Source organism: Lissotriton helveticus, chromosome 12 (assembly GCF_964261635.1).
Source record: "Lissotriton helveticus chromosome 12, aLisHel1.1, whole genome shotgun sequence".
Taxonomy (NCBI): Eukaryota; Metazoa; Chordata; class Amphibia; order Caudata; family Salamandridae; genus Lissotriton; species Lissotriton helveticus.
Genome location: NC_136073.1, coordinates 269,806,406 through 269,825,496, shown reverse-complemented (window position 1 = coordinate 269,825,496; position 19,091 = coordinate 269,806,406). Strand labels below are relative to the sequence as shown.

At 51.6% G+C, this 19,091-nt stretch overlaps 1 protein-coding gene across 1 annotated transcript in view; it reads left to right on the top strand.

Moving 5' to 3' along the window:
• DHX38 (DEAH-box helicase 38) overlaps positions 1–19,091 on the top strand; it is a 1,077,951-nt gene that overhangs the window by 395,989 nt on the left and 662,871 nt on the right. The window contains exon 9 of the mRNA XM_078670369.1: positions 9,715–9,876. Within this exon, the coding sequence (XP_078526495.1) occupies positions 9,715–9,876 (162 nt within the window). The remainder of the gene's footprint in view (positions 1–9,714; positions 9,877–19,091) is intronic.

The following is a 19,091-nucleotide window of genomic DNA, read 5'->3' as shown; positions in this document are numbered from 1 at the left end:
GTGGCCCAGGTATACAACCTGTGACTGCCCTATCTGGCACTTTGTGGCCTTGATAGTGAGGCCTGCCTTTTGCAGGGCCTCTAACACTTTCCTCAGGTGGACCAGGTGATCCTCCCAGGTGGAGCTAAAGACAGCAATATCGTCAAGATAAGCTGCACAGAAGTCATCCAGCCCAGTGAGGACTTGATTCACCAACCTTTGGAAGGTGGCAGGTGCATTTTTCAGTCCAAAGGGCATTACCACAAATTGATAATGCCCTCCAGGGGTAGAAAATGCTGTCTTAGGTTTGGCTTCCTCAGCTAACCTGATTTGCCAATACCCAGCTGTCAAATCAAATGTGCTTAAGAAGTTGGCAGAAGCCAATCTATCTATAAGCTCATCTGCTCTTGGTATTGGGTGGGCATCAGTCTTAGTGACTGCATTGAGGCCTCTGTAGTCTACGCAAAACCTCATCTCTCTCTTACCACCCTGGGTGTGAGGCTTTGGCACTAGAACTACTGGGCTAGCCCAAGGGCTATCTGAGGGCTCAATGACTCCCAGTTCCAACATTTTCTGCACTTCAGTTTTGATTCAGTCTCTAACATGATCAGGCTGCCTGTAGATTTTACTCTTGACAGGCAGACTGTCTCCAGTGTCAACATCATGGGTACACCAATCAGTTTGGCTGGGTGTCAGAGAGAACATATGTCGAAAGGATTGCAGAACTTGCCTGCAATCCTGTTGCTGATGTTCAGTGAGGCTGCCACAAAAGACAACACCATCAACTGACCCATCATCAGGATTCTGAGTGAGCAGGTCTGGGAGAGGGTCACTCTCTTCCTCCTGTCCCTCATCTGTGGCCATGAGCAAGCTCATGTCCTTCCTGTCAACATATGCCTTGAGCCTGTTAACATGGAGCACTCTGAGAGGGCTCCTGGGAGTTCCAAGGTCCACCAAGTAGGTAACCTCTCCCTTTTGCTCAATGATGGTGTGGGGCCCAGACCATTTGTCTTTCAGAGCTGCTGGGGCCACTGGCTCCAGCACCCACACCTTCTGTCCTGGCTGGTACACAGTCAGTACAGCCTTTTGGTCATGCCAAGCTTTTTGAAGTTCCTGGCTGGCCTCAAGGTTTTTAGATGCCTTCTCCATATACTCAGCCATCCTGGAGCGGAGACCAAGTACATAGTCCACTATGTTGGTTGCAGGCTTTTTGAGAGGTCTCTCCCATCCTTCCTTCACCAAACACAGGGGTCCTCTTACAGGATGCCCATACAGAAGCTCAAAAGGGCTGTAGCCAACCCCCTTCTGTGGGACCTCTCTGTAAGCAAACAAGAGGCAGGGGATCAGGACATCCCATCTTCTCCTAAGAGGTTCAGGTAGTCCATGAATCATCCCTTTCAGGGTCCTGTTGAATCTCTCAACAAGCCCATTGCATTGTGGATGATAGGGTGTGGTGAACTTGTAGTTCACACCACACTCTTTCCACATGGCAGTCAGATATCCTGACATGAAGTTTGTACCTCTGTCAGAAACGACCTCCTTAGGGAAACCCACTCTGGAGAACACTCCAACTAGGGCTCTTGCCACTACAGGGGCTGTAGTGGTCCTAAGGGGAATAGCCTCAGGATACCTGGTGGCATGGTCCACCACCACCAGTATAAACTTGTGTCCTGATGCTGTCTGGGGTTCCATTGGACCAACAATGTCAATCCCCACTCTTTCAAAGGGAACCCCCACCACAGGTAGTGGTATGAGGGGGGCCTTTGTTGTGCCACCTGACTTACCACTGGCTTGGCAAGTGACACATGAGCGACAAAACTCCTTGGTATTCTCATTCATATGGGGCCAGTGAAAGTGTGAGACAAGCCTGTCCCAAGTCTTTGTCTGACCTAAATGACCTGCAAGGGGAATCTCATGGGCCAAGGTGAGAAGGAAACCTCTCAGAGACAAGGGGATGACCAGCCTCCTGGTTGCACCAGGCTTGGGGTCTCTTGACTCAGAGTACAGGAGTCCATCTTCCCAGTATACCCTGTGGGCACCTGTGGCATTCCCTGCAGCCTCAGCAGCAGCCTGCTGTTTGAGGGGTTCAAGGGAAGGGCAGCTCAACTGTTCCTTCCCCAGGTCTGCTCTGGAGGGTCCCCCTGAGCCCAGAAACTCAACTTGATCAAGTTCAAGCTCTTTAGGCTCAGTTTCCCTCAGCTCTTCTAGATCAGCCTCCTCAGAGACTTGATCCTCAACCTGGGGCAAGGGGGAAGGCAAAGCCTTACCCTTACTGCTCTTCTTCTTGGGAGGTGTCTGGTCCATAATTTCAGGATCCAGCACCTGTTCAGTGGGGCATCTTCTGGCCTGTGACCTAGTCACAGCAAGCACATGTGCTGGCAAGCCTAACATCTCCATGTGAGTCCTCTGCTCCACTTCTGACCATTGTGATGACTCCAAATCATTGCCCAACAAACAATCAACTGGGAGGTCTGAACTGACTACAACTTTCTTTTGTCCCTTCACTCCACCCCAGGAGAAAGCTACAATTGCCACACTATGACTAGTAGTGACATTGCTGGCATTGGTCACCAGGAAATCAGTACCTGGCATGATCTGTCCAGGGTCCACAAAGTTAGGTGTCACCATGGTGACACTGGCACAAGTGTCCCTATAGGCCTGAGCCATTTTGCCATTAATCAAAGGTGTCTGCCTGTATTTGCCCAAAGTATTGGGGCTTATTTCAGGGGACATATCCATATCCCCTGTACAGACAAGGACAGCCTGAGTGAGCGTGCCAACTAAGTTGTCAGACCCCTCAGTACCCAAGGTTAACCCAACTAATGCCTTGGGAGTGACACTACCACTACTGACTGTACTAGGGGGTGCAGTTGCTTTAGGAGCTGTAGTGGCAGGAGTTTGTCCTCCTCCTCTTTTGGTGCACTCACTAAACCAGTGAGATTTACTTTTGCAGTACTGGCACCACCTTTTTGACTGGCCTTCTTGAGTCTTCTTCTTCTGGGAAGCCTGACCCCCACCCTCTTTGGTTTGTTGGGGACCTGGTGAAGACTTCTGGTCATTTTGCTCATTCTTAACATTACCCTTCTGGTCTGCTTTCTTCTGACCACCCTGGTTCTGGTTCTGGTTCTGCTTGATCCTTGTCCTGACCCATTTGTCTGCCTTCTTTCCCAATTCTTGGGGAGAGGTCAGATCTGAATCAACAAGGTGCTGGTGCAGCAACTGGTTCTGACAATTGTTCAAAATTTGTTCTCTCATCATTAGATTATACAATCCTGTGTAATCTGTAACCTTGCTACCCAGCAACCAGCCCTCCAAAGCCTTAGTGGCACAATCCACAAAATCAGACCAGTCCTGAGACTGAGTTTTCTGGGTGTCTCTGAACAGCAACCTGTACTGCTCAGTGGTTAAACCAAACCCATCAACCAGTGTATTCTTCAGGACTTGGTAATTGTTAGCATCCTCCACTCTTGTAGTGAGGAGCTTATCTCTACCTTTACCATCAAAGGAGAGCCACAGTATAGCTGCCCACTGACTCTGGGGAATGTTCTGCACAGTGCAGGCCCTCTCCAGAGCAGCCATCCATTTCTGGATGTCATCCCCTTGCTTGAAGGGGGGCACTATTTTAGTCAGGTGTTTAGTATCTAAACCCTTCTCTCTATCTCTTGGGAGATTGCTGCCACCAGTGGGAGCTAGCCCACTCATCTGCTGCTCTCTTGCCAGGGCAAGCTTCTCTTTGGCCAGGGCAATTTCTTCCCTTTCAATCCTCAGTTCAGCTTGTCTCATCCTAGCTTCATGCTCCTTTCTCTGAGGGGAAGTAAATCTCCTCTGTGGAGGATTCCTTCTCCCCTGAGAAGAGGCATTAGAGTGCAGAGATCTATTGGAGTCCCTAGAAAGAGATCTATCTCTCCTAACTCCAAGGTTAGGCCCACTTCGGGTTAGTACTGGGGGGCCCCCAGATCCTAGCCCAAGTAAGTCTAAGTTGGTCCTAGTTAGCCTTCTGACTACCTCAAGACCTTTGTCTACCTCATCCCCAGAGAGTACCTCCTGATCCTCCTCCTCAACTGCTGAATCAGTGTTGGGGAGGTCTGGATCCCCAGAGGTTCCCTCTAAGGCTGGCATGCTCTCATGTAACTGAGAGAGCTTTCTGGCATCATATGTCTCTAAGAGACCTATCAGAAAGGGAAGGGTGGGGTTAGACCCCTGCTTCAGTTTCCTGGAGACACAGAGTTGCCTCATCTCCTGAAAATTGAGAGCTGCATATCTTGAAGCGACCTGTGGAGGGTCAAAGCTGACCAGGGGAGTCTCAGTAGAGTCCCCCTGAGTCGACATGCTTTTCTAGTGAGGTGTAAGTGGTGCACTTACCTACACTATATGTTTGCCTACTGATCCCTTGCTAGAGTTGTAGTTTAGGGTGTGCTAGGCCCTAGGAGCTACAACAGCTGGTTCAGTAGAACTCAGAGTATTCTAAGCTAAGTTATATGTACCTTTAGTACTTATGTGATCTTTCACAAGATATTCTTAGGGCATGTGTGGTAAAACAACAGCAAGCTCAAATCCCACCGCTGCCACCAATGTGAGAAGTTGGCCTGATGTGCAGTGCTCACTATTCTAGTGATCACTATATATCAGTCCAAACAACCCTTATTGATGATTGGTTGTAAGTCAACCTTATAGACCAGCTATCCTAGTAGCATGGATACGAGCAGTCTAAGGCTAAGACTCTAGAGGGCGTGTTAAGCCAGCTGTTTTACCATCACATCACCCCTTGAACACCCAGTGAAAGGACACCACACAAGTGTTATGAAAATAAACAATGTATTTATTAGAATCACAACAACCCTGTACTCTTTATGAGGACAGGGTGCTAAGCACACAACAAAACTCTTACGAAAATACTTTTAAGTTAGCACGTTACACAAATGCCCGAGGGGCACGAAAAACCATATACGCTAAAAGTGGAATGCGAATTACTAGCAGGTAAGTAACAGTTCTAATAGGCTTTGGAATCCCTAGGACTGGACTAGGGAATCGTTAGATTACTACTAGGAGGCCCAGGGGACTCGGGTGCAGAGTGTGCACTCTCACGCGGGATGCGGGACAAAGTCTATGGAAGCTAGAATTCACAAAGTTAGTGTTCACGGGCGAACCCGACCTGGTAGGGAGAAAACGACAGTGGATCCTGACCCTTGGATAGTGAGGCTATGCTGGGACACCGGAGTGCCGAAGTTACCTAGCCCAGGGGCTGCAGCTGCATAGGTCTGAAAAGACGTCGGGGATCTCGTTGCCGGACCAGGAGCCTGGAAGAAAGAAGTTGCTGGCAGGCGACCAGTGAAGGAAAGTTCGATGGATCCAAGCCTGGATCAAGGAAGAAGAAAACCTGAAAGCAGAGGGGACCAAGTTCTTGAATCACTAGCCAGTGATTAAGTGGGCACCAGGATGGCACCGGGCGAAGTCACCGCAGTCAGGTGAGTGGGCGCTGCTGGACTCTGCAGTCTCTCGGACCAGGAGGCGTTGTCGGCGACCAGGATGGAGGTGCGAGCTGTCCCACGAAGGATGAAGTCGTTGGCATCGAAGTTACCCAGGATTGGGCAACAAGCCTTGGCTAATTCAAGCCCACGCGGTGGACTCAAAATGGCGTCTTGAGTGGACCAGGAGGGTCCAGGGTGCTCCTCTTCTGGGAGGGAGCAAGGGCCAGTCTGGAGCAACCAGACCAGCAGCAGAAATGTCGTCGGGCGTCGTCAGGAAGGCCACAAGCCAGCGGGCTAGTAGCCAAACAACGCGGTGAGCAGTAAAAAGCAGAAGGGCCCCACGCAGATCGTGGAGATGCTGGGGGGCTGCTCTTCGGTGCTGGAGCTGCTCAGGGTGGGGGCTTCTCGGACCCCAAAGCACTCACCAGGAATTCACTCGGCGGGCTTGCTGTGCAGAAGTCGTGCAGTCTTGGCGATGGTCGGTCCCTTGAGGTCTCGTCGCACCCACGGTTCTCAGCTGGGCTGTAGAGGTGGGTAGAGGTCAGAGGTGCCAGGGAAGCCGGTTCTCGTCGAGCTGGGCAGTCGGATTCCGGAGGAAGGACTTGCAGCAGACCGCAGTGTTCTTAGATGGTGCCTGCGGATGCAGGGTGACTACTCCTTAGTCACAAGGGAGAAATCTTAGGAAGAAGTCTTGAGTTCCTTTCGCAGAAAGTAGTTTCAGGATTCAAAGATGATCTGATTTGGAAGGGGGCCAGTCTCTACCTTTATCCTGTAAAAAGGGGCTGGCACGCGACTAAGTCCTGCCCTATGGGTGGGACTAGGAGGGGGGTGGTTACACCCACTTCCTTGGCGGGCTTTTCCCCAGCACAGGGTCTGGAGTGACCCTGGAACTGGTTCAAGCCGGCCTATGCACAGTGAGCACCGGGGTGCTACTTGCAGTCACCTTCCTCTAAAGCCCTGCCTACCTACAATACACAAAACCCTGTCTGGGACGGTGCTGGCACCGCCCCTGGCAGGAAACCCTTTGTCCTTATCTCCTGCTCTGGGAGGACTCCCAGCAGCAGGAGGGCAGACTTGTGTCTCGGTGGCAGCATCCATTTTGTGGATGCTAAGGCTCTGTCTGACTTTTAACCGGGTTATAGGTTACAGGCATGTCGTGTCCCTCTAGAAGGGTGGAATGCTAACCCCGTCGCCAGAATTGGCGAGGGGTTAGTATTCCAATTCGTATGACACCTTACTCGACATGTTTTGATAAAGCGATACCAGAGTTGGCACATAACCGCGAGGATTATAATGCACTTAAGAGTATATGGTATGCGATATCATGGAAACGGCTAAGGGATGGATCCCGAAAGCCGCAGACAGGCTCAGCTCATGCCAGAGCACCATCTCACACGATTCCAAGCACTCTGCCTTCAGGATTGTTAAGGCCTGCCATAGGAGTGACTGATAGGAGATCTGTGTGTCCATTTTAGGGTTAGATATAGGTATACTATATCTAAAGCAAAGGGTGAGTACACCACCTTGCCCCAGCTGTCGTGCAGCCAGTTGTGTCAGTTTTAGTTAGTCAATCCAGGGGTGGCACAATACGTGCTTCAGCCCCTGGGAGACTTCTGGGTGCACCTCAGCCCTGGGTACAGGGACTTGGAGAGGGCCCAGTGCCAATTCAGTACCTGGGTACAATTTGGATAGAGAGAACAGCTAGGCTGTGGGTCTGATTAGCAGGCCCACAGCCAGGGAAAGTCGTAAACCAGTGCAGCAAAAAGCAAAAATCTGGGTGATCATAGGATTGCAGACCCTACTCTCCTACAGGTGCAGTATATACAGAGCCACTTTCTTACAATCGATGCCTGAGCCTTGTCCAGAGAGTTGAAGGTTGTTGCGGATTTACCCAGTTTGCGAATTAATGGTTCGCCAAACAGGCCTCCTTGGTCATTGGGGAGAGCCTCTGATGTGGCCAAATCCCCCAGTTTGAGATCTATCTTTATGAGGAGTGAGCGACACATCTCCGTTGAGATGGTGCATTTCTCATTCCCCAGAAAGATAATGGCCCGTTGGGCCCATCCCAACAATATCTCTGGGGATATTAGGGTTCCAGACATTTTGGCATCCTCCTCATTGTCCAGTATTCAGGTCACAGGGCCAGATATGTCCAGTAGCATATCCTGACAAGCTCGCCAGGATCTATTAATGCCCTCTTTGGGGTCGTGCATGTATTTCCCTAAGAATGTTGCCAAATGTTCACCAATTTCGGGGGTGAACGCCACCTTTTTGCCCAGAGACGGGCAGAGGCATTCTGCCCGGAGGCAATTGCGGACCTCCTTATCTAAAGGTTAACGCAGTCGGCCCGCGTCAAAGGTCGCCGCTTTGTTCGCCGGGGCCCATTCCGGTGAGTGGGGGTGCAGGAGCTTCTCCATGTCTAACATATCAGAAGTCCCCTAAGGGGCATCACCCTCAGGTGTGTCCTCGCTCAGCGGGTGAGAAGGGCGCCATGGGTGGGATCCCATAACGGGCTCCACATCGGAGCCGGAGGGCGAGTCTGTATCCTGAGTGGGTGGGGTGGGGTGGGCAGGAGGGTTAGCCCCCGTGGACTGGGGCTCCGATAGTTTTGGGCAGGCAGAGCTCTAATGATAGGGGCTGGGACTGGTCCGGGAGGGCCCTCTTTAACCTATGGAAGGTGTCCAGATCTATGCCTAGGCTGGGGTCCCTTTTATGTTTGGGAGGCGGTACAGACCGGACTGGTTTCCCCGGAAGTGACAGGAGCATGAGCCCCAGGGTATCTTTCCTCCCAGGGAGGGGTTTAAAGCAGCACTCTGGGTACTGCAAGATTTTCTGCTTCAAAGGAGCCACTGCCTGCATAACCGCCTTCAAAATGGATGCATCCGTGACCTTGCAGAAGTGGTCGTCGATGGGGAGGTAAGCCATGCTGACCTCCTCCAGATAGGTCTCCTTGACGTCACTCATCTTTGGTAAGGCTTACTGGGATTACTAGTGTCAAACTTGGGGCCCTGGGATCACCAGGCGAGTGGGGGGAGGGGGGTGAGTGGGTGGAGGTTTCCTAACCAAATCACCAACAGCCCAGGGGGCGATTTCAGAGCAATAGCCCTGTAGAACACCACTGCACCCACTGTATCATAAAGGGTTTGAATGCACGCCTGGGCTGGTGCCCTATGGGTTAGACACAAACCTGTCAGAAGTGCTATGCGCTAATTACAATACAGATCCCATTGTGGGACATAATGCTCCATGCTGGAGGTCAAAGGCAATATGGCAAAAATCATGAACCCGGACGGCTGTGCTGTCACTTTCTGTCTTGCTATGATCGGAATGCGCGCACCGGCACAGGATATCTACAATCCAGATGCGCTGCTCGTTCTTTCCAAGCAGCTTCCCCTAGTGGTCGGAGGACACCACTGTGTCTGCCCTTGCGCGCCTTATCGCGTATCACCAGAAAATGCGGCCATGGAGCAGCGACAAGCGTTCCAACGGCCACGTTGTAAGATAATGCACACGTTAGATGAAATCGCACGAAACGCCCGTCATCGCGATAACAATCTTGACAATATTAGTGCAAAATACACGAAATATAAAGAAATTAAATGCCAAGAGAGGGAGGCACTTCGCTCCTCTGCTGGAGCAACGAAGAAAGAGGTGGCAACCTCAATGGGGGACTATCAGGTGATCCCGGATTGCTGATTGGACAATGATTTGCTGTTTATCGGTTGACATTTTCCCAAGGTGTTATGGAAATCGTAGTCTTTATTGTATTTTCTTGGCTACTGTAGTGATAAAGGGAAGAAAGTACAGCTTAACCTCACCTCCGGTTCTGGCATAAAATGATGAGTGACATGTTGGTCACAAATGAGTAGAAGATAGTATCCAAAGCATCCGGGAAAGAGCTAGTTGACCCAAAGGGCACTTGGGGGGTGGATATAAGGTTGACTTTAAATGGGGTGATGATTTTCTAGAGAGGATGGAGTGGAGGTAGGCGTTGGAGCTAGGAGGTTTGTTGAGAAGAGTACCCAAACATTACCTAGTGTTGGCTTGTTTATATATTTAATTTTTGTCTGTGCAGCTGGCAATCATTTGCTTCAATTGTAGACTCACAGAGTAATGTTTTGTGTTAAAGATTTTTTGCTTTGATATTCGTGATGATGCCAGACAGCTTACTTAACCAGTAAAAAAAAGGCTCGCTTTTTAAATGTCTAAATTCCAATGATCAGGCTACAACATGTCATGATCCCTTCTCATCTCTTTCACACCCCAGGATAACGAACGGTGGGAGACCAATCGAATGTTGACCAGTGGGGTTGTCCATCGCTTGGAGGTAGATGAGGACTTTGAAGAAGATAACACAGCCAAAGTTCACCTACTGGTGCATAATCTTGTTCCCCCATTCTTGGACGGACGCATTGTTTTCACTAAGCAGGTAAGGCAAAATATGACCTGGATCTATGTCGGAGTTTTATTTCTCTGTCACCGCAAGAAGACCATAAGCTATCATCATGAATAAATTATTATTTTCCATTGAATCTACACATCCAAAATACTGTCTATATAATTGGTCATATCAATCGAATACATGAAAATATACTGTGTACTGTTAAAATTGTTGCAACACCCAAGATCTCCACTTTGAAGAACATGAACGGAATTAATTGATACCAGAATAAAACCTGAACACTGGGTGGTGCAGAAGGCAATGTAAGTGGCGCAAAAACATCTGCATTGAAACAAGCACAAGACCAATGTTGACATGGACATCCAGAGCCAATCACCACTTAGCCCTGAAGGCTCTGATTCCAAGAAGTATTACTCCTTGGAATTGTGGGGAAAAAAACACAGAACACAGGATTTAATCACACAAACTTACAGAAGATTGAGCTCTTGAGGCTTGACCTGAAAAGGAGCCTTGGCTCCAGGAGAAGATACAGGAGGACAATACTCCATTAGAAGAACAACCCTGAAAAGGGAATCGATTTCAATATACTGGAATGACACACAAGGGCATTTATGTTTGTCAACCTGGAAAATAATTGAAGGGCACCACATTTTGGTTTCATAAGGAGGCAAGGACAAGTCTATTGACACTGAAATAGATCTAGAAGCGGTCCACGATTTGGAATTGGAAACCTAAAAAATGCACCTAAGACTAAAGCTTACCCACTGAGAAATTCACTTAGGATAGTATGCCTAACCTCATACAAAGAAAAAATAATATTGACCCAGACACTGGCCCTATAGTGGGAACATCTCCACAGAAAGTTCCTGGTGTCACAAATACCTGTAACCGGTGCAGAAGTCTTTTAAGAGCATTCCCAACCTTAAACAGCAGACACACAAGTACACCGACTCCAGTAGCTCCTCCCACATATTGGGACCCACCTTCAGGTTTGGAGTGGGAAAGGTATCTAGAAGGTATACAGTGGAAAAGAAGTGACACTGAGATAGTATTTCAGTATAATCAGGTTACTATGCAACTAAAGTGGACTAACTTATCTCCGGACTAACCATCAACTTCTAGGGACAGGTCCAACTCATAAGGCAGTTCACTGTTTGGATCCATTTTTTTTTCTAATCTCTCAAATCTTATAGTTGATACTCCTTGCGAGAAGTTGGCCTGGTATATGATGATCACTATTCTAGTGAGCACCTTGCACTAGTCCAAACAACCCTTATGGTGATGGTTGTAAAGTCAACCTTATAGACCAGCTATCCTAGTGGTAGCATGGACAAAAGCAGTCTTAGGCTAAACTCAAGAGGGCATGTGAAGCCAGCTGTTTTACCATATGCAAACCCTTTAATACCAAATGAAAGGAAACCACACAGGTTTTAGATTCAAAATATATATGTGTTTATTTCTAAATCAATCCTCTGAACTCTTTATGAGGGCAGATGCACAAGCGCATAACAAGTAACTCAATATAACATACAATAAGTTGCACAAATATGGATAGGCCCTGGTGGCCCGCTAAACCGTATACTAAAATAGTGGTATAAGAACCACGTGACGAACAATGGAAAGGCCTAGGGCCTTGGGAATTGCTGGGGCTACACTGGACTAACAGTTGTTAGGGAGCAGGAGGCCCACGGGATGCAGTGTCAATTGCGCACGCATGCACACATAGAAGTCAATGGGTGCGTAAAGTTACAAAGTTAAAGAGTTCGGAGTCTTCCGACTGGACTAGAAGCTAACCACTTGAAACTAGGACACTAGGATAGTCAATCTTCACAGGAGCACCGGAGTACTCGCGTTACCTCACCCACAGGAAGCGGGTGCATAGGTCCCAAAGTGTCGGGTTTCGTCGAGGATTCCTATGGAGCCTTGGAGAAAAGATGCTGCAGACGACCAGGAGAGAAGAGTCCGGTTGGATCCAAGGGCGGATTGAGGATGAAGAGTACCTGAAAGCAGAGGGGACAGTCGGGGTCACTAGCCAGTGACCAGGAAGGAACCAGGAAGGAACCAGGCGATGTCGGGAAGCAATCAGGTGCTGTCGTGAAGCTTGTCTCCGCTGCCACGTGGACCAGGAGGTGTCGACGACGACAAGGAGCTGGGCACGGACTGTCCCACGAAGGCTCTCGCTGTTGGTGGTGTCGGTTCTCGATTCGGAGTCAACAGGCCATGGCAAATGCAACCCACGCAGGAATCGAAGATGGCTTCTGGGTCAGATCAGCAAGGTGTGATGGGCTTCTCCTTTTCAGGGGAGCAAGGGCCAGTCTGGAGCAACCAGACCAGCGTTGGAAATTCAAGGTTTCGTCATCACGGAGGCCACTAGCCAACGGGCAAGTGACCGGACAGACGCGTCGAGCAGGAAAATGCAGAAGGGCCCCACGCAGAACTCGTGGAGTGTGGAGGGCTGATCTTCGGTGCAGTTGGTGCTCGGGGCTGGGGCTTCTCAATCCCCAATGCACAACTTCGAGGGTGCCTCAGAAGTTGCACGGAAAGCAATTGGCTGGCTCCCCAAGATGGCGGGTCCCACGTCTTGAGTCGCCTTGACGGGTCTCAGCTTTGCTGTGGCTGTGGGTCTGGCTGTTGGATGTCTGGAAGTCCGGGTCTTGTCAGGCTCTGTGTTAGAGCTCCGGCGGGAGCAACGACAAAGCAAACCGTTGAGCGCTTGATGGTGCCTGCTTGCACAGGGTGGTCACTCCTTGACCACAAGGGAGATTCTTCAGTCTTCTACGTCGAGTAGGATGTCGAAGGTCCGGAGTTTCGTATCAGAGTTTCAGTCAGGATAAATCTAAAGTCTTGGGACTCAGCTCCTACCTATATACCAAATCTAGGGGCTGGATTACCTGCTAGGTCCCTCCTATGGTTGGGTACCCAGGAAGGGGGTGGTTACACCCCTTTCCCTTTGTCCAATTTCGCGCCAGAGCTGGGGCTGGAGTGTCCCAGCACCGGTTTGAACTGGACTATGCATGGGACACCTTGTGTGTCCCAGGCAGTGTCTCCTTTCATTCAGCCCTCCCTGCCCCAATACACGATAGCCTGTCTGGGGTGGTGCTAGCACCTCCCTGTGACAGGAAACCTATTGTCCAAGCCTCCCTCGCTGGAAGGACTCCCAGCAGCAGGAGGTCAGACTTGTGTCTGTGGCAGCAGCATCCATTTTGTGATGCCGAGGCTCTGGTTAACTTTAACCGGGATTAATGGAGTAACATGTCTTCTCCCTCTAGAAGGGTGGAATGCAACCCCGTCGCCAGAACTGGTGAGGGGGTAGTATTCCAAAGCGTATGACACCTTACATGATATGTTTTGATAAAGCCAAACCAAAGATAGCATTTAACCGCAAGGTTCATAAAGCACTTAAGAGTATATGGTATGGCATGATCACTTTCTGATTTTGTTGTTTGTCCTCTTAAAATGGAGCCTCAGCAGGAGAGCACCTACTCAAAACCATCATAAGCATGGCATATAGTCACAGTGTTTAGCCTTCTAGAGTCCCTGACCACCGTTAGACCTCTCTTTCAGGGAACAGTGGAAGAAGATGTGAGTGCTACCAATGAACGGCTTACTAACGCCATTGATCAAATTGCATCTTTAAAGAACAGCCTTTCTAAAAGAGTTGAACCAACAGCCCCCAGTTTTCAGACAAGCTCCTAAAGAAGAGCCATTGTAAAATATTAGAGAGAAGATGACGGATACAAAGTACAGGCTAAAACAAATATACAAGGAGCCATTAAAAAGGTTCCATTAATCAATCCAGAGGGCCCAGATTGAAAGGATTGCCTCAGCGCTTAATGCACCTACTGTATGTCAGCTAATATTTTCTCAAAAGCTTTTGATGACATGTTTCATACTATCCTGTTAAAGTGAGAGAGCTTGGTATCCAGGACCTTGCACTATGTCAGTTGCAGTCTTTTCTATCTGCTAGAACCAAGGCTGTCAATTTACCACATTTTGCCTCCACTTTGAAACATTTGAGACACAGTGTCCCTCAGGGCTCTGCTTTGTTTAACATCTATACGGCTCCCCTTGCTAAGTTCTTTGAGTCAGAGGGCAAAGTTGTTTCCTATGCTGGCGATACCCAGTTGATGCTTTCTATTTGGCAAACTAATGAGTATCCATATGCCTGATGAGGAAAAGTGCGGTGATGTGGATGCGTCGTGACTAGACCCACTTCAGTGAGAAGTGGGAAAAGGGAGAAATAACTCCTTTTATATACAACCCTCACCCACTGCAGTAGTGGCATGCTTCATCATTGGGCTCACCGTGACTCTTAAAGGTCAGGGTGTACAAACAGATCTCCCTACCCTTTTGGTGGGTAGATGTTCTGACCTTCCACGCCTTAGTCTAAGGATTCTTTCCTTTGAACAGTGTAATAGAGAAATTGTGGAATCTTTTAAAGGATGCCTCACTGATATCTCGGACTGGGTAAGACTTAATTCAGATAAATCGGATGGTTTGTTCTTTGGGGCAAAGGCCTGTCTTTGGTCGCATAGCTAGTGTCCTCCAGAACTAGGCATTCCCCCCATTCGGACTCTCACAACCAGAAATCTCGGTTTTAAATTTGACACAGATATTTATTTTCTGCTCCAAATTTCCACGTTCCCCTCTACTTGTTTCTCTGCTAACGAATCAGAACTTTACCCACATTGTCTCTGATCACTAGACTCCTGTTGAGGTAAGACTGAGGTTTTTTCCACACAATTATCAAATAATAGTTTGTTGACCAAATTGATATTATCCAAAATAGAGTATGAATGTTGTATAGAATTTCATACCATGCTGGAAAATTTATCCATGAACAAAATACAAAAGATGGGGTTGGCCTTACGGCTACGGCGCTCGACTTAGGACCTGGGGATCTGGGTTCGAGTCTCGGTAACGACGCCAAAATCCTCCTGTGATTCTGGGCAAATCACTTAATCTCCCCGTGCCTAAAAATTAAAGTGTGTCCTCATGTAACGTAACTGGTGCTATGTAAAGCGCCCTGATACCTGATTCGGTTCGGGTCTAGTTCGCGCTATATAAAACTCTGCAAAAAAAAATATATATATATATTTACCATCTTCTTTTGCTCATGGAGAAACTGGCATCACTACTAACAAGCATTTACAATGCAATGTTCTCGGCATTGTTAAAGTTAGAGCTATTGGCATTGCTCATGACATTATTTTTATTTATATTATTGTTTTTAAAACATATATATCAATGGCATTGTCATTTACAATGCCAATAGCTTAATCTCTCGCAAATGCGAGACCTATTGCATTTGCACCCACACACAGAGCCCCCCACACACACATAGAGCCCCACACACACACACAGAACCCTCCCCACACACACAGAGCCCCCCCACACACACAGAGCCCCCCCACACACACACAGAGCCCCCCCCACACACACAGAGCCCCCACACACACACACACAGAGCCCCCCCACACACAGAGCCCCCCCACACACAGAGCCCCCCCACACACACAGCCCCCCCACACACACAGCCCCCCACACACACAGCCCCCCCCACACAGAGCCCCCCCACACACAGAGCCCCCCCACACACAGAGCCCCCCCACACAGAGCCCTCCCCCCCACACAGAGCCCTCCCCCCCACACAGAGCCCTCCCCCCCACACAGAGCCCTCCCCCACACACAGAGCCCTCCCCCACACACACAGCCCTCCACACACACACAGAGCCCCACACACACACAGAGCCCCCCCCACACACACACAGAGCCCCCCCACACACCCACAGAGCCCCCCACACACAGAGCCCCCCACACACAGAGCCCCCCACACACACAGAGCCCCCCACACAGCCCCCCACACACAGAGCCCCCACACACACAGAGCCCCCCACACACACAGAGCCCCCCACACACACAGAGCCCCCCACACACACAGAGCCCCCCACACACACAGAGCCCCCCACACACACAGAGAGCCCCCCCCACACATACAGAGCCCCCCCCCACACACACAGAGCCCCCCCCACACATACAGAGCCCCCCCCACACATACAGAGCCCCCCCCACACACACAGAGCCCCCCACACACACAGAGCCCCCCACACACACAGAGCCCCCCACACACACAGAGCCCCCCACACACACAGAGCCCCCCACACACACAGAGCCCCCCCCACACACAGAGCCCCACACACACAGAGCCCCACACACACAGAGCCCCACACACAGACAGAGCCCCCCACACAGACAGAGCCCCCACACACACAGAGCCCCACACACAGACAGAGCCCCACACACACACAGAGCCCCCACACACACACAGAGCCCCACACACACACAGAGCCCCCCCCACACACAGAGCCCCCCCCACACACAGAGCCCCCCCCACACACAGAGCCCCCCACACACACAGAGCCCCACACACACACAGAGCCCCACACACACACAGAGCCCCACACACACACAGAGCCCCCCCCCCACACACACACACAGAGCCCCCCACACACACACAGAGCCCCCCACACACACAGAGCCCCCCACACACACAGAGCCCCCCCCCCACACACACACACACACACACAGAGCCCCCCCCACACACAAACACACACACACAGCCCCACACACACACAGAGCCCCACACACACACACAGAGCCCCACACACACACAGAGCCCCACACACACAGAGCCCCCCACACACACACACAGCCCCCCACACACACACACAGCCCCCCACACACAGAGCCCCCCACACACAGAGCCCCCCACACACACAGAGCCCCCCACACACACAGAGCCCCCCCCACACACACAGAGACCCACACACACACAAGGAGCCCCACACAGACACACACAGAGCCCCACACACACACAGAGCCCCACACACACACAGAGCCCCACACACACACACAGAGCCCCCTCACACACAGAGCCCCCCACACACACAGAGGCCCCACACACACAGCCCCACACACACACACACAGAGCCCCACACACACACACACACAGAGAGCCCCCCCCACACACACAGAGCCCCCCACACACACAGAGCCCCACACACACACAGAGCCCCACACACACACAGAGCCCCACACACACAGAGCCCTACGCACACAGAGCCCCACACACACAGAGCCCCGCACACACACACACACAGAGCCCCCCACACACACAGAGCCCCCCACACACACAGAGCCCCCCCCACACACACAGAGACCCACACACACACAAGGAGCCCCACACAGACACACACAGAGCCCCACACACACACAGAGCCCCACACACACACAGAGCCCCACACACACACAGAGCCCCACACACACACAGAGCCCCACACACACACAGAGCCCCCACACACACAGAGCCCCCACACACACACAGAGCCCCCCACACACAGAGAGCCCCACACACACACACAGAGCCCCCCTCACACACAGAGCCCCCCTCACACACAGAGCCCCCCACACACACAGAGCCCCCACACACACAGCCCCACACACACACACACACACAGAGCCACACACACACAGAGCCCCCCACACACACAGAGCCCCACACACACAGAGCCCTACGCACACAGAGCCCAACACACACAGAGCCCCGCACACACACACACACAGAGCCCCACACACACAGAGCCCCCCGCACACACAGAGCCCCCCCCCCACACACACACACAGCCCCCCACACACACACAGCCCCCCACACACACACAGAGCCCCCCACACACAGAGCCCCCCACACACAGAGCCCCCCACACACAGAGCCCCCCACACACACAGAGCCCCCCACACACACACAGCCCCCACACAGCCCCCACACACACAGAGCCCCCCACACACACAGAGCCCCCCACACACACAGAGCCCCCCACACACACAGAGCCCCCCACACACACAGAGCCCCCCACACACACAGAGCCCCCCACACACACACAGAGCCCCCCACACACACAGAGCCCCCCACACACACAGATCCCCCCACACACAGATCCCCCCCACACACAGATCCCCCCCACACACAGATCCCCCCACACACACAGAGCCCCCACACACACAGAGCCCCCCACACACACAGAGCCCCCCCCACACACAGAGCCCCCGACACACACAGAGCCCCCGACACACACAGAGCCCCCCACACACACAGAGCCCCCCACACACACAGAGCCCCCCACACACACAGAGCCCCCCACACACACAGAGCCCCCCACACACACAGAGAGCCCCCCACACACACAGAGCGCCCCCCACACACACAGAGCCCCCCCCCACACACACAGAGCCCCCCCCCACACACACAGAGCCCCCCCCACACACACAGAGCCCCCCACACACACAGAGCCCCCCACACACACAGAGCCCCCCACACACACAGAGCCCCCCACACACACAGAGCCCCCCACACACACAGAGCCCCCCACACACACAGAGCCCCCCACACACACACAGCCCCCCACACACACACAGCCCCCCACACACACAGAGCCCCACACACACACAGAGCCCCACACACACACAGAGCCCCACACACACACAGAGCCCCACACACACACAGAGCCCCACACACACACAGAGCCCCACACACACACAGAGCCCCACACACACACACAGAGCCCCACACACACACAGAGCCCCACACACACACAGAGCCCCACACACACACACAGAGCCCCACACACACACAGAGCCCCACACACACACAGAGCCCCACACACACACAGAGCCCCACACACACACAGAGCCCCACACACACACAGAGCCCCACACACACACAGAGCCCCACACACACACAGAGCCCCACACACACACAGAGCCCCCCCCACACACACAGAGCCCCCCCACACACACAGAGCCCCCCACACACACAGAGCCCCCCCCCCACACACACACACACACACACACAGAGCCCCCCACACACACACACACATACACGTGTTACCATCCTTGTGGGGACTATGTGTTTACACCAGCCTTGTGGGGACTAACCCTTCCCATTGTTTTAAAAATATACCAATAACAGAAAAATTTTAAGAAAAAATTCATAATACAGGATCCTGCTTCAATTTTACAAATATGTTGTTATTTAGTCACGCGCACAGAACCATCATTGTGGGGACTTGTACATGTGTTACCATCCTTGTGGGGACCTACTCAATAATTCTCATTTGTGATTAAATACACTCATTATCTAATAGATAAATGCTATTTTTCAGTGCCATACATACATAACATGATAC